General features: G+C 36.4%; 1 protein-coding gene across 1 annotated transcript in view; it reads right to left on the bottom strand.

Moving 5' to 3' along the window:
- Positions 1 to 21938, bottom strand: part of ANKAR (ankyrin and armadillo repeat containing) — a 70509-nt gene that overhangs the window by 18675 nt on the left and 29896 nt on the right. The window contains exons 11-16 of the mRNA XM_087862074.1: positions 19384 to 19488; positions 15770 to 16011; positions 11568 to 11736; positions 6150 to 6391; positions 5610 to 5763; positions 5372 to 5533 (exon numbers count right to left, since the gene is read on the bottom strand). Coding sequence (XP_087718200.1) covers positions 5372 to 5533; positions 5610 to 5763; positions 6150 to 6391; positions 11568 to 11736; positions 15770 to 16011; positions 19384 to 19488 — 1074 coding nt within the window. The remainder of the gene's footprint in view (positions 1 to 5371; positions 5534 to 5609; positions 5764 to 6149; positions 6392 to 11567; positions 11737 to 15769; positions 16012 to 19383; positions 19489 to 21938) is intronic.

The raw sequence follows: 21938 nt of genomic DNA, 5'->3' as shown, positions 1-21938 counted from the left end.
GTGTGTGTGTGTGTGTGTGTGTGTGTGTGTAATGGAATAATACACAGCCATCAAAAATGAAATCTTGCCATTTGCAATTATGTGGATGGAAGTAGAGGGTATTATGCTAAGTGAAATAAGTCAATCAGAGAAAGACAATTACCATACGATCTCACTGGTATGTGAAATTTAAGAAACAAGGCAGAGGATTGTAGGGAAAGAGAGGAAAAATGAAACAAGATGAAACCAGAGGGAGACAAACCATAAGAGACTCTTAATCTTAGGAAACAAACTGAGGATTGCTGGAGGGGGAAGGAGGTGGAGGGGATGGGGTAACTGGGTGATGGACATTGGAGAGGGTATGTGTTGTAATGAGCAGTAATTATATAATGCTCATTACATAAGACTGATGAATCACAGATGTGTACCCCTGAAACAAAAATAATACATTAAACATTAATTGAATTTAAATTTAAAAAAGGAAATGCTATATCAACATTATTTTACCTGAATTAATTTTTTAAAAAGCAAAATGGATAAACATGGAAAAATTACTATTAAAAATGTGGATGTTTTCTACCAGTTACAAAACCAAGAAATGAGAAATGCTAGACTATCAAAGAATAATAATATAATAGCTATCATTTATTGAAGATTTATTATTTGTAAGATACTTAAGTTTATAGTTGCTATTGTATTCCATAAAAAATTATTTTTATAAAAATGACTAGAGTAAATCACCTGGTTAAAATTTCTAGATTCCTTAAATACACATACTAAAGAGATAATTTTACTGTCTCCTTTTATAATACTTTAACTTATAGGCCTAATCTCAGTTTAAAAACTTGTCATCTCCGCCTAGTGGATATACAAATAATTTGAATTCTGTTCTTTTGCCAACAAAAACCACAACATACACAGCAGTTTTATATACTTAAATATAAATACAAGATCAGACCTCTCTCTGAACAATGAAGAGAAGTCACTTATCATCTGGGGAAGTTTGCAGGAACTGGAGGAAATAGAAGGAGAAAAGAACATGCTTGTTTCCTTGCCCACTACCCTCACACTGGCCACCCAGGGTGTACACAGACATTGATTACATGAATATTCTTGATTCAGCTGACAGGTCTTGAATGCCTAATTCATCAGGAACCGAGGAAGTAGAGTTAAAAAGAGGAATTAGGGGGTGCCTAGGTGGCTCAGTCAGTTAATGTGTGACTCTTGATTTCAGCTCAGGTCTTGATCTCAGGGTCACGAGTTCAAGCTCTACACTGGGCTCCACGCTGGGTGTGGAGCCTACATAAAAAAAAAATGGAAAAGAGGAATTAGAATCTCTGCCTCCAAGGTATTTATATTCTATAGGGGAAGCAACTATTTAAATACATGATTTCAGGACATGCAATGAGTGCTTTAACAGGCGTATAGAAAAATACGTTTGAAGCACAGAAACGGGATTGCTCACTTCAGAGTAAGTGGAAAAGGAGTAAGCAGGGAGATTTCCAAGAGTGAAGGTGCTGGAGGTGGGGCCACCCAAAATGAATATTTTTAATAATAATGCCTTGATAATGATGATGGCAGTGTGATAAGAATACCACCGTCAAATCTTTGAATCATCGCATGTTAATAATGGGATGAAACTCCATTAAGCTGAGAAAAGAACCACTATAAGCAGCAGGCTGAACAATTGTCAGAGCTCACAAAATGCTAGGAATGGTTTGTGTTCTCTGGGCAGACTTCAGATACCTCATAATTCAAGGGAATATATAAGGAATTAAGTCCTTGGAACAATATCATCTTAATAGTGGAGTTAAGTTAGTTCCAGAGTGAAGGCTGCTCTAGACTCGTCCTAACAAAGCTTGAAAGCTAGCTACAAAAGGAGCAAACTGATCCCAAGTAAGATAACTGCATGCCAGAACAGAACCTAACTCCCTTTAAAGGAAAACAATAAAATCCAGCATCTATCAGTTTACAACTAACAATGTCCAGCATTCAACCAAAACTTATTATGCATAATTTTAAAATACGAAATACCTAAGATAAAATATATACAAGAATTGTGTATTGGAAAATAGGAATCATCCCTGAGAGATATTAAAGAAGACCTAAACAAGTAGAGAGACATACTGTGTTTATAAAGACCTAATATTATTGAGAAGTGTGTTCTCCACAAATTTATTTATAGATTTCATGCAATTCCAATCAAAATAATAGAAGATCTTTTTCAGAAATTGACAGATTAATTTTTTGAATTATATGGAAATACAAAGGACCTAGAATAACCAAAACAACTTTAAAAAAGAATAGCAAGGATGAAGGACTCATACTTCCTACTTTCAAGATTTACTGTAAACGTCCAATACTTAAGACTGAGTATAGCATAAAGATAGACAAATAGGTAAACAGAACAGAATAGAAAGTCCAGAAATTGACTCAGAAAAATTCAATGGAGGAAAAGATAATCTTTTCAATAAATGGGGCTGAAGCCTGGATAGCCATATGCAAAAAATAAATAAATAAATCATGGCCATATGCAAAAATTAACTCAAAATGGATCATACATCTAAATACAGAGGAAAACAGAAAACCTTTATGATGTTGAGTTTGGCAGAAGTTTCTTAAAGAGGACACAAAACCTACAAACTAAAAATTTTTAAATATCAATAAATTGGACTTTATCAAAATTAAAAACATTTGCTCTTCAAAAGACCCTGTTACAAAAATGGAAGGACACACCATAGACTGGGAATATGCAAAACATACATCTAACAAATGATTTGTATCTAGAATATATAAAGAATGTTTACAATTCAATAAGACAACACAATTTTTAAAATGGGCCAAATAACTGAACAGACACTTTACCAAAGAGGATATACAAATGGCAAATAAGCACATGAAAAGATGTTCTGCATCATTAATCATTAGGGAAACGCAAGTTAAAACCACAATGCGATGAGATTTACTTCATTCCCACTATAATGGCTAAAATCATACTAAGTGAAACTGCTGGATGTGAAACTGCTGGAACTTTCATACGCTGTGAGTAGGAATCAAAGTTAACACAACTTTGAAGACCAGTCTGGCAGTTTTTCTAAAAGTTAAACATACACCTACTATATGATCCAGCAATCCTATTTTTAGGTATTTACCCAAGAGAAATGAAAACATTTGTGTCTGTACAAAGACTTATACACCAATGTTCATAGTAGTTTCACATATAATAGCAAGAAATTGGAAATAATCTAAATGTCCATCAGTGGGTGCATGGATAAACAAATCATAGTATATCCATATGTATTAGTCAGGGTTTCCCAGAAAAACAACCAACAGGATATGTATGTATTTAGGTAGATAGGTAGGTAGTAACTATATACATAAGTCATAAAATTATCCATCATACCGTACAATGGAATCCTACTCAGCATTTAAAAAGTGAACTACTGATAAAATAATATGCATAAATATCAAAATAGCTATGTCGAGTGAAAGAAGAAAAAAAGTATAGCAGTATAATCCACTTACATAAAATTCTAGAAAATACAAACTAATCTATTATGATAGAAAACATCACTGTTTCTCTGGGGATGGGAGTGCAAAGAGGGAGGGATTACAAAGGCACACAATGAAACCATTTGGGGTGGTGGTTATATTCATTTATTTGACTGTTGTGATGGTGTCACAGCTGAATGCATATGTTAAAACTCAACAAATTGTATGGTTTAATGTATTTTTATATTTTATTCTATTGTATATTTTATTTAAATATTTTATTGTGGGGTGCCTTTGTGTCTCAGTCGGTTAAACATCTGCCTTCAGCTGAGGTCATGATCTCAGGGTCCTGGGATCAAGTTCTGCATGGGGCTCCCTGCTCAGCGGGGAGTTTGCTTCTCCCTCCCAGCCCCCCATGCCCTCATGCTTGCACACACACACGCTCCCTCTCTCTCTCTGAAATAAATAAAATCTTTAAAAATAAATAAATATTTTATTGTATGTAAACTATTTCAATAGGTCTTAAAAAACCCACATTTAAAATTTTCTAGGCATGCAAAGAAGTAGGAAAATATGATTCATAATCGGGGGAAAAGTCAGCCAATAGAAAGAGACCCAGAAATGATTACAGGGATGTTAAAACAGCTATTTTAAATATGTTACATATGTTCAAGAGCGTAGAAGAAAATATGAACATGGTGAGGAAGAAAAAGGGAGGTGTGTGTGTATGTGTAACCAGTCTAAACTAGTAAATTTGAAATGAAGAGTTTTCTTCCATAGTTCTGCTGGAGATCCCTTGGTCTACGGCAAATGTAGACAGGTTTGTAGACAGCTTTGAAGTGAACTAATGAGAAGAAATTGCATTTGTGCGCACACACACACACAGTATCTTTGCATATATGTTATCATCTATTAGAATTTTAGAAATATCTATAAATCTATACCATAGCCTCTGGCTAAAAAAAGAAACATTATTTTGTCTGACTGACTGCCTTGGAGCTTTAATGAACTTCTGCAACGTAGCTTTTTCAAGCAAGGAGAAAAAATCTTTTTTGAACCAATTCCTACATTCTTCATTCAGCTACACTATTTTTTGAGGAAATGCAATCAACTACATATGAAGATTTTTTTCTTATCTATCAGAAACAGTCTACAATCACCTTCATATGTTCATGAAGATCAGCAAAGAACTCAAATTTTTATTTTTGGTAGCTCAATTACTGACAATTCCACAACACTTTCACAGATATCCCGAAATGTTAATTACTTTGCAATGAAAGAAACAACTAGACCTACTGGCCACTTTTTTTTTTTTAAAGATTTATCTATTTGAGAGAGAGAGAGAGTGAGCGAGAGAGAGGAGTGAGGGAAGGGGCAGAAGGAGAAGCAGACTCCCTGCTGAGCAAGGAGCCGGGACTGCGACTGTGGGGCTCAATGCTGGGCCTCCAGGACCATGGCTTGAGCCAAAGGCAGATGCTTAACTGACTAAGCCACCCAGGTGCCCCCTGGCCACTTTATAAAGAAAGAATCATCACGGAAAAAGACTGGAATTGAAAAATGTGCCCCAGCATGAGAAACTCTATATAAAACATATAGTTCTTAAGATTTGAAAGAAGAAATATTTTTCTCTTAAACAATGAGACTAAACAATAAAACAATGAGATTCCTTTACCTCAAAACAGCCGAAGCTCATTGTCCTCATTATCCTTTTTAGCCAGAGTTGAAGGGCAAAGCTGATAAAAAATTCCTAATTACACCACTTTTACTCATTAAGGTCTTAGAGGAAAAAAATGGTAAGCCTTTTATGGATTAAATATGATTTAGGGCTTTATCAATGGGCACAGAGAGGAAATGCAGTATCTTACTGATATTTTAAGAATTGAGAAAAAAATTTACCAACCAATACAAATGGACCCCACTGCTCTGATGACACTCAGAAGTGTGCCTTCAGCTATGTTACTCATCCTCAGCAAGCGAACCAACGGCGCGATTCCGTTCCCTTCACATATTTGATTTTGATGCATCCTGCTGTCCTTGCTTAGAGCGATGACTGCTTCACCTCCTGGTCGAGAAAAGCAAGAACTATGTCTGATGCTTCCATGCGCTGCTCTACATTGTGCAAATTTATACATACTTACCAACGTACTGCATTTTAGTGGATGGTGACAAAAGCATATTTATTATAAAGTTGTAGCCAATCTGTTCTGCCATATACTTCTGTTGTTTCAGGGTTTGTCCTGCCAAGGCCCAGAGGGCTACAGCTCCTTGTTCCTTAACATCTATTTGAAACGCCTATTAAAAAAAAATATTCCGTTCTTGCAATAAGCAGTTATTGAACACTGTAGGAACATTTTATAAAAAGTTTATTCTAGGGGTGCCTGGGTGGCTCAGTTAAGCGTCTGACTCTTAGTTTTGGCTCAGGTCATGATCTCAGGGTCATGAGATAGAGCCCTGTGTTGGGCTCCACACCAGGCCCAGAGTCTGCTTGAGATTCTCTCCCCTTGCCCCCAATACGCTCGCACTCTCTCTCTCTCTCTCAAATAAAATAAATTAATTAATTATAAAATCTTTTTAAAAAAGTTTATTCAAGAATTGGTTTTAGTTTTCTTTTCACTTTACTAAATTCAGTATTGAATACTTTGTCTAAGAAAAATGACAAGTTATCATAAAATTCCTACCTTGAGGAGTTTTAAAAGATATTTACTTAATGATTTTTCCAGAAATGCTCTCTGTATACTTGGGTTGTAACTAGCCAGTGATTCCACAGCCATAGCACCCTTCACTTGGACACTAAGTTGTTTCCCTTTAAAAAGAGCCACCAGAGGCGGAATGGCTCCTTCCATAGCGACAGCAACCTGAACATCCCTATTGTCACGGGCAACCTCAGCAATCGTAGCAGAAGATACCGCCTTCAACACATCTTCAAATGAATTCAAGAAACAGTTACGTAAACCTTTTAAAAATGTAAAAATGGAACTTCTCATTAGATTCCATAAGATCAAACTTAGAGTGTATAGAAAATTTAGAAAATAAACAAACAGAAATAAAACTGTCCAGATTCTCACCACCCAAACACAAATATTTCATTTAATCTTATTCACTTTTTAAAGGAAAAGACATATTTAATTCGTGTTATAGACATATTTAATGTAGTTGTACTATAAGCACAATATCCTACATTTTAATTTACCAGCAAAACATTTTCCTATTCTTTATGAACACCAGTGTCTCCTAAATATTTCATTAATCAGTGTATTACATTTCCTTATCCATTTACCTCTTTAAAAAATACATGTCATTTCCAGCTTTTCAGTTTTAAACAATGTTTAGGAGAAATCTTGATACATAAGGTATTTTTCCTTCTGTTCTTTCCCTTAGTATAGAGTCCAGGAATTACTGGAATAATTTAATACATCACTGTAAATTACTTTCCAAAAATGATAATTGCATCTTACCCTTCCATAATTGGAGTATGAGCGTTTCAATGTTGTTGTACATTTTTAAGTATAGATATTATCATTAAGAATAGATACATACATTTAGCTAATTTAATAGGCAAAAAACCGTATCTCCTTTTATTTCATATTTTTGGTTACTGGTGAATCTAAATAGTTTCATAAATGTTTATTAACCAGTTGTATTTGCTCTCTTTAAAACTTACAGAAAAGTTGCAAGAGCAAGTCCGAGAACTCCCTCAAGAGTTAGCAACAATTGATACACTTCTGTCTATTTTTTTTTAGCATTTTCTTACCTTCTGTCATGATGTTTCAATCTTATCACATACCTGCTCTGCTCCAGCCCTGAAATTAACCATTTCTTCAAGAAGTTCTGTTTCCTTTTAATGAGGAATTGTACTTATTCCATTGCTACTGAAATATCATTGCTTCTAGACTCTCTTAGCAGACAAAACCAGGAAAATATATATATTTCCAATTTTCCAATTCCAGCCCAACCCCACAGGACTTATTACCTTTCCATATTCTGTATACTTCTTTTTACAGTGAGAACCCAATACTATCAACATATTTACTTATTTGTTTCGTTCTACAATACTTAGAACACAGGTGCAGAGCTGTTTCACCCATATCACTATGAAATACAAACCCACTAAGAAAAATTCAAGATATGTTTGCAGTTATTTTTTTTCCTCCCTTGACTGAGGCTATATAGTCAAGTGCTGTGTTCACTGGTTTTGTTTTCTTTTTTTAAGCAGGCTCTACACCCAGCATGGAGGCCAATGTGGGGCTTGAACTCGCAACCCTGAGATCAAAACCTGAGCTGAGATCAAGAGTTGGATGCTTAGCTGACTAAACCACCCAGGCACCTGTGAAGGGCTGTGTTCAAAAGTCACATAACAAAAGCGTCTTCCTTCGTCTCAGGGCGTGATCCCGGCATTCTGGGATCGAGCCCTACATCAGGCTCCTCCGCTGGAAGCCTGCTTCTTCCTCTCCCCCTCCCCCTGCTTGTGTTCCCTCTCTTGCTGGCTGTCTCTATCTCTGTCAAATGAATAAAAAATCCTTAAAAAAAACAAAAACAAAAGTCACTTGTATTCACCTTTTTCTTCTTCTTGTAAAGTCTTTATGTAATTCATTTGAAATTTAGTTGGGTTCATTTGTTTCTGCTTGTTTTCAATTTTAGTTTCCCCTTGGTAGCCTTAAGGATCTAATGCGTTTTTTTCTAATATGTAAGACATATGTTTCCAAACATCAAAACTGTACAGAAAGTGTTTTTGTATTCAAATAGGCAGACTCTAAATGTAGCATTTGTTCTTTCATAGACTATTCAGGTTACTTATCTCTGTTAAGGCCTTAATGTTTATATATATATACAATGTATATATATATATATATATATATATATATATATACACACACATATGTATATCACTTATATCAAATATATTAACCTTTGTAATGGATATTTTCATCATTCAATCATTTGTTTTTTCAGCAAATACTTTATTGAGGAGCTACTACATGCCAGGCACTGTCCTAGGCACTGGGAAACAGTGATGAATCAACAAGACAAAGTCCCTGACCTTGTGGAACAAGCCAAAGGCCAGAAGTATGAAATAGCAATACATTCCATACTACTTCAGAGTAAAATAAGAGAGGGAGAGAGTGACAGGAAGCGAGGGGAAGGTCATTTCCATTTGGAATTAGAAGGTTAGAAGGGCCTATATGCTGTGACAGAAATCTGGGCTTTATCCTAGATGACAAAGAGCCAGTGAATGATTTAAAAGAGGGTAAAAATATGATCAACTCTGCATTCGACATATATCACTCTAGTAATACCCAGAATGTTGTGAAACCCAATAGGTTACTAGAATTACGAGAGTGGGGGGTAGATCCTTCGTTTACCCTGTACTACTACATCAGTCCAACAGTGGAAATTCCTACACTCAGGCGTGTTTCTTGTTTCTTCCATAAAAGGAATAGTGAGTTACAGAATTTCTTAATTTGGAGAATCATTCATCACAAACACATGACTTGGGTTCTGTTGGCATTTTTTTTTTTTTGGTTGTTTTCTCAAAGAAAGCTTTACAGCAATAAGGCTGAAGTTCTTCTCTCTATTTGATTCCTGTGTCTGCTTATCAATTGGATCCAAATTCTAAAGGGAGAGGGGCTATCTTAGTGCCTCAACAATCCAAACTAGCTCTAAAGCTCAGAGGAGAGGTCAGGGATTTGGATGGAGAACTAGGAAGGATAGATTATAATCATAACAAAGTTCTGAAGAGTAAATACAATTGCTTAGGAGAGTGTGCTGTATTAAAAAATAAAATAATAAAATAAAATAAAATAAAATAAAATAAAATAAAATAAAATAAGCAGCAGACCAAGGCCAGAAGCCTGAGGAACTCCCAACTTTAAGAGTTGGGTGGAAGAAGTTTAATGATGGAGATGGCCTTTATCTAAAACTCTTGTGAACAGAATTCCAAAGTTTTCAGATTTTAGAAGGCAATGATTACATTAAGTATCAATTACCTAACATCCCAGGGAGTGTGGAGAAAACACGTCTGCAGTGAAATGTGTCAATAATCATTTTAAGAAGAATGAAGTGTTCCTTAAGTTGTGCTGATAGTTTGCATTTGAAAAGCATTTTGTTTACTTTCTGTTACATATTTCGGTTTCCATGGTGGGGTCATGCAAACCTGTGTCAATAACACAGAACAGGACAATTGTGTTCCATAAAACAGAGGAAATCTGAAGCATGGCAGGAGTGAGAGTAGGCATGCAGGCACACACGTAAGCCGAAGAGTGTGAAATAAGCAGCTACAGATGGGGGAAGCAAAGGCTTAAACCAAACCAAACTCAAGAAAGGTTGAGGAACTCCTGGAGACAGGGGTCAAGACTAAGGAGATGTTAATAAATCCATCGTCTCAAGAAACTACCTGTGACTCTGCTTTGGGGCCATTTTACCTGAATGCATGAAATCTTAAAGTGGTTGAGAATGGTTAAGAAGATATTGGAATTAATAAAATTCCTTTGTGAACCCCTACAACTTAAGAACCCAGCTAACAGCCAAGAGAATTGTTAAAGCACTAACATTATAAATGAAGCATTTATATATTATAAATGAAGAGAAAAAAATTAACTTTTTTTCCCCAAAATTATCTTCCTTGGAATGAGAATATAGATTACAGTATAGGATAAGTTACTTTCCTTTAGATAAGGCAAGAGCCCAAAAAGAAACAATTTCAACAATTTATTTCTATAGCTTTCTTTCATGAATTTATACACGTTTATTTGTTCAAATGGCCTCTATAATTCGTGCTTTGTTCTAGCATCTAGGATTTGGAGGATGAAAAAGGATAGGGAAAAACTAGTCCCTGTCTTTACATTGGGGGGGGGGCAGAGGGAGAGGGAGAGAATCTTAAGGCAGCTTCACACCCAGCATGGAGCCAGACTTGGGGCTCAATCTCACGACCCTAAGATCAGGGCCTGAACTGAACCCAAGAGTTGGACGCTTAACCAACTGAGCCACCCAGGCATGCCCTGTCCATCTTTAAATTTTAATTAAGGAGATGAAACACAATAATAAAATAAAGAACAACTATAAACAGGTAAAAATTCTATGGCTAAAATAAGCATAAGAGCTGGCTCTCTCTAATGCTATTTTTTTAAACTTTTTTAAGATATTTATTTATTTATTTATTTGACAGAGAGCGAGCATAAGCAGGGGGCCTGCAGGTGGAGGGAGAGGGAGAAGCAGGCTCCCCGCTGAGCAGTGAGCCAAATGTGGGGCTTGATCCCAGGATCCTGGGATCATGACCTGAGCCGAAGGCAGACACTTAACTGACTAAGCCACCTAGGTGTCCCCAGAGATGATACTTAACTTTGAAGCTCTAAAGTAAAAGAAAGCTCTCTGCAACAATCCCCTTACCCATAACCCTGTCTTACATGTTAACCAACATATTTTTTTCTATATTTATTCCTCAAGAACTAGAATGGAAAGATGATAAACTGAGGAGGAGGAAAAATGGGCAAGCTTTCCCCCAATTTTTTATCTCCTCAAATTTGGGGAAAACCATGGATTTGAAGCTTACCCTGTTATGTGTATGCACACTGAAATGAGATCATTCTTATAGAACCTAAGAGACCATTTGCAGTGCCGACAAGAGCTACCTCATAGCTTGTGATGTTCTTGGTGCTGATATGTACTTCAGACTGTGATGACTGGCCTAACGACCTGATGACCTAGAATTTTGATATCCAATATCTAACAGCAAATCTGAAGTTGTTGTGGTAACTTGTAGAATAATTCCCATTGATCAATATATGTGTTAATCACACAAGGAGTTATCTACTCAAGTCCTTGGGCATATTAACTGCATTATTTTTATGATTTATGACAACATTTCCATTTATAAAAAAGTCCAATTAAACTTTTTTTTTAAACTATGGCTTTGACAGTCAATTCCTTTTATAAACCAGCATTTGAACTTGAGTGTTCCAGATATTTAGTTTATATTATATATGTCTAGATCCATTCTAAGATAAATCCAGGACATATATTCATATAGGACAAGTCCAGCCTGTATTTGCTTCACTTAATATATCTGATCACTTAGAAATAATACAGAAATTGAGGCTCACCTGAATCAGAACTCAGAAATGTGATAAGATATTGGATGCCATTATGGTCTCTCACTGTTCTTTGATTTTGTTCATTTCCCATACATAATACCCGTATACAGTTCATTACATTTATTAGCACATTTTCTATGTCTAACTTCAAAAGATTTATCAGAGCTGGGATTCCATTCTAAAAAGAAAGAAACAAAAAATTAATTGATGGGCACGTGATGTGATGAGCACTGGAAGGTATACACAACTGATGAAACGTTGAACACTACATCTGAAACTAATGATATACTTTATGTTGGCTAATTGAACTTAAATAAGAAAACAACTGAATTATTTAAGATTTATGCAATCTTTATTTAAAAACATAAGTCTATAATCTTTCTTGCTATAAATATCTGCTTATGTAGGAGATAATGATTGTTCACAAACAAATGTGTCTACTGGTATGTCACATTAAATGACAGTTAATATAAGTTTGAGCATAAAGTAGCCTCCTCTACACCAAAATTGAATTAAGGCTACAAGTTCACTGTAACATTTAATAACTCTCAAAAAAGTAAAGCAACTGAGTAAGATTAATTGAATACACTGCCAATTTGGAAATATTTGCCATTGCAGACATTGTACTGGTAATTGGTAATTATATTTGTGCAACACAAAATATTTTTAAATGTGAATATAATTTCCTAATTTTAAATGGAGTAAAGATGGCATTTCCCTGTACTAACAGAAATAATGCAAGAGTATTAAAAGAGATAAACAGAAATGTAACTTCATTTTCCATAAAGGCAGGAGACACCTATAGTGTTGAGTCACCATAAGTATGTGTGAGTTACCAGCAGAGATGAGAGAGATCTCCAATGGCCACTGTCCACAGGAAATGCTAGCAAAGCACAGTTTTCCTAAGTGAGTTGCCTCTACCTTGAGGGGCAGAAAAAGAAATACACAATTCCCTGTCCAAAACAATGGGAATGGATATGTAGGATGGCAGCAGGCTCTTTCCTGGGTCCATTTAGCATAAAGTTTCAAAACTTAGGGAAGGCAAGGATTAGCAACAAATCATACCAAACAGATATGTTTGGATGAAGTAGTCTATTGGTGAGGTAAAAAAGGAAGAGACAGACTCTGGATTGTGTAGGAAACAGAATCTACATTGTGAGGTACTATGCACCAGTCTCTGTGGGCTTAGGGAAAAGTAAAGCTGAAAGGATCCATGCATACAACTCCGTGGCATAAGTTATATCCTTGCTAGCCCAGAACTGGGCCCTTTCCCACATATACTTCCTGCAAATAGCCAGACCAGAAAGAACTTACCTAATTCAAAGATGAGTAATGATCATAAAGGAACCAGAACAGCATCTTTCCAAATATATTTAAGAAAAAAACTTATGACAGATGAAGAATGCTCATCAAGAAAAAAAATACTGCCACAAAATAGATGAAATTTTAACCAAAAGTGGCATATTATTAGCAACGAAAAAAATTAATGAGGTAATCACTTCTATAAAACAAGAATGCACAAGAGCGACATCAGAGATTGGGGAGTTTTTTTTTGTTTTTGTTTTTGTTTTGAGACGGGGGAAATGAAATGAGAGCTGAACAAGCTCAGGAAAGATGTGGAGAAATATTAAAGCCAAATTTCCACACAAAAATAAATCAATGCTGAAAAACATAGCAAGTGACAGGACAGGATTGAGAAAAAAAGAAAAATGAAATAAAATGAAACAATGAGTGGAAAAGGACTACAGAAAAAATGATAGCTATGTAAGACAGAAAAAGGTGATACAATACACAAATAATTAGTGTTCCCACAGATAAGTGGTCATTTAATTCAGACCAATAAATCCAGTGGTCAGCATTTGACTTTCACCTCACAATAGCTTTGACACTTTTCATCATCTTTTCCTCTTGAAACACCTTCTTCACTTTGCTGATAGGACAACAGATTCTTCAGGTTTCCTCCTACCTTGCTGGCCATTCCTTCTTAGTCTCTTTTGAGGTCCCTCCAGATCTTTCAACTTTCCCACAAATCCTGGTGACTTAACTTTAAAAATATAATACAGAATGTGATCACTTCTCACCATTTCCACTATTATCATCCTGGTCTAAGACGTCATTATCTGTCATCTGGATTGCTATAATAGTTTTTTAATCAGTCTCACAACATCCACCTTTGCCCACCTATTTCAAAACAGAAGGAAAAGTGATAATAAATCTCTCCATGGAACTTCCCAGAATAAAATCACTCAATGGCTTCACATACTCAGTGTAAAAGCTAAGTGTCTAACAGTTGCCCACATGGCCCTACATGATGTGGTCCACTACTACCCAGCTAAGCATCTCCTATTTCACTCCCCTCAGCTACTTTTGCTTTCTTGCTGTTCTTTGAACATGCCAGGCACATTCCAACTTCCATTAACTTTGCACTTTTTTCCTCTGCCTAGCGTGCTCTTTCTAACAGAAAAACATGACATACTCTCTTAACTACTTCAGGTCTATACTCAAATGCCAATTTCAAATGCCAACTCCCCCCTTCCCTTTCCCTGTTTTATTTTCCTCCTTACACTTCCTCTCATCTAACATACTATATATGTGGTTTATTTGCTTTGTTTATTGTCTTGCTACTCCCAACTACAATACAAGTTCCATGACACTGGGGTTTTGCCTGTTTCACCTACTGCTATCAGCCCAGCATCTAAAATAAAATCTGCCATCTAAGAAACTCACAAAAAGTACTTGTGTGGATAGACTAAAAGAATACTACAGGGAAAAAAAATACTTAAACATACAAATTCAGGAAAACATTCCAAACATAAAAGATGAACATACATGTTGAAAAGTTATACCAAATCCCAGAAAAAACAGGTAACTAATGTTGATACGTCAGTCCTGGACTTTAAAGATAAGGAGAGAAAGAAAACACTGACCATACAGTAGAAGATTAAAAAATAATGAGAAATTATGACAGAACTAAGATTAAATGTCATAAGTGTAAATGAGTCTATACTCAATAAAAAGCTAATGGCAAAGCAAAATGTAAATATGCTGTATACAGGGACATATTTATCCTAACTCTGGGTAATTATTAGATTAACTGGAGATATAGAAATTCTAAATAAAGACTAACTCTAGAGGTGGGCCTGGGGTTTTATATTTCTAATATATTTTCCAAATGATAATAAACCAACCAACAGGAAAAGGATAGGCATATCCTTTGATGAAAAAGGATAGGCAAAGCCAAATGAAACATGAGAACAGAAAGGAAACAGAGATCATAAACATAATTCTGGACAAGCTAGAATTCAGGGAAAAAGTATTAAACTTGACAAAAAGGGTACATTTTATGATGCTAAATGACTCGATCCATGGTGAAGAAGCATCGCCTGAAGAAAACTATAAAAATAATTTTATAACTATCTACTAAAAGATCTTAAATAAAACATTAGCAGACACAATAAGGTGGGTTTTATTTGAGGAAATATGGCATGGCAAAGATTGCTTGGTGTTCACAAAATGTAACTTTCTGGTATATAATCAGACTACATTTTCCCGCCAGAACGGAAGAGCCAAAGTGGTAGCATTTCTTTTAATATCTTCTCATAAACAACAAGAAGCGACCACACCGCAGAGCTAAGTAGTTACTTGGCCTGCCATCCATGTTATCCCAGGTGATAGTTTTACTAGATATTTTTGTTGAGAAACAGTCCTCCCTGGACCTCTTGCACTCCTCCCTGTATTGGAGTGTATTAAGATTGTGACAGCTCTTTCACCTGAGCTGTTCCTTGGGACTTTTATGCAGCTAGTAATCTTGAAAGGCATGGTAACGTCTCTTCAAAGAACAGGCTGGCTTACTGACTGCTACTAAAGTGACAGGTTTCTTAAGCTCGAGGTCCTTCTGGGGCAACACAAACCCAATGTATGGGTAGCATCCCTCGGGGTCCACTGTGTTGCCTTGGGAGAAAGGCACAGGGGAACCAGACAACTCTGCCAGAGCTCATGTCCTTTGCTGTGCTTGCTCTGGCACTGTCTTGCTGTTGTTTACTTTTGGCACTCATGGGATTGTGGCAGGTTTGTTCTTTGCCATCTTCCTTGAGACTGGAGCTTTTCCCTGGGAGTTTCGCCACTGCATGATAACACGGGCGTGTACCTTTCTAGCTTCTATATAATGGAATTATTGTCAGTCAAAATGATATTCAATGAAAAAAACTTACATATTTGGCAATAATGTCCTTGTTTTCAAGTTGAGCAATGTCATATAAAATGACGGCACAGCGAGAATGTAGTTCAGGCTCATCAGAAGCCAGTAGGTTGATCAGAGCTGGGATGCCTCCTGCCTCTACTACAGCGTGCACGATGCTTGCGTGGGTGGAGATATTACTCAATAACCCAACTGTTTTGCACTGTAATTTTATTTTGGAACCTTTTAATAGATTGATTAAGGCAGGAATGGTACCTACAATGAAGAAATCAAGAAAAAAAACCATGAATTATTTGTAACCATTTATAATTAACTTATTATGATAAGATTTAAATAAGGGTTATGGTCACTGCCATATACACAATTAGCAAATAATTCTATAAAATATTTGTAAAATTATTTGAAACTATATGAATGTACTTTTTTGTCTTCTCTATAATTCAGGCAGCTCTCATTATTCACACATTGGATAGTCACACAGCACACAAATCTGTATTCCATATTGGCAACTCGCAGCCCCCTTGGAACCATGGTCTTTTGGTTTAAGATGATGGATGAATAAATTCTTTCAGCTACTATATGACAGAGTTCCATTTCGGTATTTCATCCAATTTTTGTGGTGGTATTTGTGCAATTATTTGAGCATTTTATTATATTTTACATATATATATGTATGTAAATATATATATATATATATTTTTTTTTTTTTTTGCAAGCAACTGAAAACAAAAAGTGCTCAATCTAGTAAAAAGCAACTTTAGCTTCATTAGTTACAATAGGTTCAAGGTCAGAGATCACTGGATATGGTGAAAAATAGAAAATCTGGCTTCAGCTACATCCTGTATATCAGTTCAATGTGAAGAAAGAAAAGTACACCCTCTAGAGCACACAAGAAATGCTGGAAAATATAACGGGTATAATTAGGGCTTTATTTATCCACCTGAAATGAAACCTCCTTCATAACTTATCTATGGTTCACTTTTTGGACACCGAGATTTTGTACACGTTTTTAGGAACACTAAAGGTTAGTTTTAGGGTACCACCTATACTTTTTATTCATTTATTCATTCAACAAATATTTATGGAGCATTTCATGTGTGCCCAATATCCACATTAGAGCTGTGGATACCATACTGGACAGTGCAGATAGGACATTTCCATCATTTCAGAAAGTTGTATCAGATAATGGTGTTCTCAGAACAACTCAATGAAGTAGGAATCATTTGATTAACGAGGAAATTAGGGTTAGAGAGGGCAAGCAATTAGCCTAAGTTCTAAAAGCAGAGCTAGTTATAAACCCAGGGCTGACACAAAAACAGCTATTTTTAAAAGTTTTTATTTGAATTCCAGTTAGTTTACTACAGTATAATATTAGTTTCAGGTATACAATATAGTGAGTGATTCAACATTTCCATACAATACGCAGTGCTCACTACCAAAAAACTATTTTTAATTTAAAAAATAAATTGTGTAAATACAGAATAGGGATAATTTCTAAGCAAAAGTAAATATAAAAGGTAGTACAGTAAGTAATTTAATATCATTTTTGAGTTTGCAATTTTTTAGAGAGTGGAATTTATAAAGTTTTTTGATCATGTGCAGTTTCTGTGTGAAAAATAAAATATAAAGTTGTCAGAGAAAGACAAATACTATATGATTTCACTTATTTGTGAAATCTAAAAAACAAAATAAATGAATAAACAAAGAAAAAATAGAATCAGACCACTAAATACAAAGAACAAACTGATGGTTGCCAGAGGGGAGGGAGGTGGGGGGAACGGGTAAAAAAAAAATGGGTGAAGGGGAGTGGGAGATACAGACTTCTGGTTATGGAATGAATAAATCATAGGAATAAAAGGTACAGCATAGGGAATATAGTCAATGGTATTGTAATAGCACCACATGGAGAAGATATGAATAGACATTTTCCCAAAGAAGACATCCAGATGGCTAACAGACATATATGAAAAGATGCTCAACATCACTCATCATCAGGGAAATGCAAATCAAAATCACAATGAGATACCACCTCAGACCTGTCAGAATGGCTAAAATTAACAACACAAGAAACAACAGGTGTTGGCGAGGATGTGGAGAAAGGGGAACCCTCTTGCACTGTTGGTGGGAATGCAAACTGGTGCAGCCAATCTGGAAAACAGTATGGAGATTCCTCAAAAAGTTAAAAATGGGGGCGCCTGGGAGGCTCAGTCGTTGGGCGTCTGCCTTCAGCTCAGGGCGTGATCCCATCTATTGGGTCAAGCCCCGCATCGGGCTCCTCCACTGGGAGCCTGCTTCTTCCTCTCCCACTCCCCCTGCTTGTGTTCCCTCTCTCGCTGGCTGTCTCTATCTCTAATAAATAAATAAATAAAATCTTTTGAAAAAAAAGTTAAAAATGGAATTACCCTATTGTTCAGCAATTGCACTACTAGGTAGTTATCCAAAGGATACAAAAATACAGATTCAAAGGGGTACATGCAGGTTAAATACCAATTAATAAATATACAAAGAGGAAGATGTTTATAGCAGCATTATCAACAATAGCCAAATAATGGAAAGAACCCAAATGTCCGATGACTGATGGATAAAGAAGATGTGGTACACGTGTACACACACACACACACACACACACACACACACACAGTGGAATATTATTCAGCCATCAAAAAGAATGAAATCATGCCATTTGCAATGACATGGATGGAGCTGTAGCATATTATGTCAATCAGAGAAATAAGTCCGAGAAAGACAAATAGCATATGATTTCACTTGTATGTGGAATTTAAAAAAGAAAACAGATGAACATATGAAAAGGGGAAAAGAAAAAATGGGAGAGAGGGAAACAAGCTATAAGAGACTCTTAATGATAAAGAACAAACTGAGGGTTGATGGAGGGAGGTGGGCGGGGGATGGGCTAGATGGGTGATGGGTATTAAGGAGGGCACTTATTATGATGAGCACTGGGTGTTACATGTAAGTGATGAATCACTGAATTCTACTCCTGAAACCAGTACTGCACTGTACATTAACTAACTAGAATTAACGTAAATTTTGAAAAAAAAAATAGCATTGCATGATGACAGATGGTAGCTGCACTTAAGGTGAGCACAGCATAATGTATAGAGTTGTTGAATCACCATGTTGTACACCTGAAACTAATATAACATTGTGTGTCAACTATACTCAAATTAAAAAATATGTATATAAATACATAATATTTACAAATTAATAAATATTTATATCTATGTGTTTATCAGGTAAAGGAAGTGATCTTAGAAAAAAGAAAAATAGAAACTTAAAATGAACTAAAAAGTTTCCTCTACAATTAAAAAGAGATTTTAAGGGGTGCCTGGGTGGCTCAGATGGTTAAGCGTCTGCCTTCAGCTCAGGTCATGATCCCGGGGCCCTGGATCAACCCCTGTTGCATTGGGCTTCCTGCTCGGCAGGGAGCCTGCTTCTCCCTCTTCCTCTTCAACTCCCCGTTTGTGCTCTCTCACTTGCTCTCTCACTCCTTCTCTTCTCAAATAAATAAATAAATAAATACTTAAATAGATTTTAAAGTGATTGAACATAATTACAGCCCTACATAAAATAGTGTAAGCAAAAGACAGTTAATAGATTTTACATCACCTGCATCCAAAATATATTTCCAGTATCCATCATTTGCTAAGCAAATTACTTCCAAAGACATCACAGCCATCATCCTTCGTTTATAGCTTTCACATTGCAGCATTTCTGGTAAGTGTTCAGCAGAAAAACATGTTATAATTTTACAAGTAGGAAAGGAATGACTGACCTGCTTCTGTACAGGCCAACTGAAGCTGTGAGTTGAGATCACCACTATCACCACCAAATGCTATTCATTAAATTCCCTCTGTGCATGGCCTTCTGTGAGGTGCTGAACAGATTGTAAACGCCCATCATCTTTGAGGGTTATAATCTATAGTTAGTACAAAAAATTCTGAAATTTTTAATCTTTGGTCTGAATGACTTAGATTGACTGGTCATGTGGTTCAAATACACTGGGAAAACATATACCTTCTCTTGCCTGAAATCAGCTGTTGAATAAAATTTGAGTGTGGGGGCACCTGGGTGGCTAAGTCACTTCAGTGTCTGACTCTTGGTTTTGGCTCAGGTCATGACCTCATGGGTGGTTAAGATTGAGCCCTGCGTTTTTCCATGTTCATTGGGGGGGGGTCTGCTTCAGATTCTCTCCCTTTGCCTCTCCCCCCACTTGCATGTATTCTCACTCTAAAATAAATAAATCTCTAGAAAAAAATTTGAGTGTGAGTTTCAAAGATGGCAAAGTAAACTCCATTATTGTCAATAAAAATTTAATATCCATTAAATCATATATGAAGCTTTATATGTTTCCTAAGGATGAAGAAGACACTTCAAAAAATCTTAAATCTCCAGACAGGAGATAATGCAAATAAATATATATGCTTCTAAACAATGTCTATGGACAAGAAAAAAGCCACATAGACGTATCCTTTCCTGGTCTCTCTTTACCCAACCCCTTGTAATAGCAAATCTGGTCCTAATCCTACCTTGGCCAGATCACTCTCTGGAGCTCTCTTTTAAAATTCAGCTGCTACTCCAAGAGCTAAACCTGGAGACTTATAATAAATTTTGACTAATGCTTCCTTTCCTCATGGTGGAATTGGGCAGTGTGAAGAAGGAGAGCTATTCCAGGGCTTAAAGAAGCAGCGGTCAGATGCTCACTGGTTATTGTTGTGTTCAAGTCATTATCAGCACTTCCCAACAATGGCTGCAGGAAGGAGAGGCTGTCACCAATTTTTTGTGCCATTAGGCTATTCCTGTTAGGGACTAGTTCTTCCAACTATTGAGGTATTTCAAATGCGTTATTCTCACAAAAGTACAGGATGGTCTGAGTTCCTCCTAAAAAGACTAGGATATAATGATATATATATGCATGCAAATAAACACTGGAAACACTCTCCATATCTCTTGGGGCTGATATGATTGGAACGTGTTCCCAGTATCCAGTAAATTCCAAAATCAGGCATTGAGCCACTTTTGAACCTAATCATTCATACTTCTTGAATCAGTAGAATGGAGTTGAAAATCTTAAATCTATCTTATCCCATCCCATGTGTTGTTGGGAAAGCCATCAGTTTTCGTTCCCCAATCGGTTTCATTTTTACTTTAGTTTTATTTCAGTAAAGTAATACATGCTCTTGATTCAGAGTTAAATGTTACTAAAAGGCCTATAACAAAATATAGTGGTTCCTTGCCTCACCCTCTCCACTTTTCTGGGTTCATCTCTCCAGATATAACCACTTTGGACTCTTTCCCCTATACCTTTTGTGATTTACATATCTCCATATTTCTAAATACTTACCATCCACTTTCCTGTATCAATTTTATTTTATTTTTTAAAAGATTTTATTTATTTATTTGTCAGATAGAGAGAGCACAAGCAGGGGGAGCAGCAGGAAGAGGGAGAAGCAGGCTCCCCACTTAGCAAGGAGCCTGACATGGGTCTCCATTCCAGGACCTTGGGATCATGACCCGAGCCATAGGCAGACGCTTAACCTCTGAGCCACCCAGGCGTCCCAGCACTCTATCAATTTGAGAAATCATAGATTGACTTCATGTTATGGTAAAGGAAAAGCTAGCTCTTTCAACACTGCGCTGCCATTTCCTCTCTCCCCTTCCCCATGTTTATAGTATTCAGTTAAATTAATATTCCATACTTACATTATAATGCCTTTACAGATACTATTCACCGGTAAGCATTGTAGTGTACTACAGTTTTGTCTCCTTTCTTACTTTTGTTTTTCCTCGAGGTAATAATTTCCTTATTTTATTTCATCTGCTCAGTGTTCTTTGTACCTACTGGGAATGTCTCCCACATTTTCTCTTTGGCCGAGGTACACAGTTTCCATTCTGGGACTTCCCTTTGCTGTCGTCTTTGAAATCCCCTTTGCTTTTCTCTTGGGTCAGACTCCCAATTTCCTCTTTCTCAAGGAGAATTCCCACCTTAGTATCTCTAGGTCTTTTTTGGCGAGCCTCAACAGACAGCATCCTGATTGGCACTGTGGCTCCTAGAGCCTCCTGAGGATTCAGGGTGGAAGTCTGAGGGGTCCTCAGCTTCCCCACTGTTGGCTTGGAATGACTTCTCCAGCCTGCTAAGTCCTAAGACTTGCCTGCTTCCAATA

Source organism: Ursus americanus, chromosome 1, assembly GCF_024610735.1.
Source record: "Ursus americanus isolate L20-20 chromosome 1, mUrsAme1.1.p, whole genome shotgun sequence".
Classification (NCBI taxonomy): domain Eukaryota; kingdom Metazoa; phylum Chordata; class Mammalia; order Carnivora; family Ursidae; genus Ursus; species Ursus americanus.
This window is presented reverse-complemented; position numbering and strand designations above follow the sequence as displayed.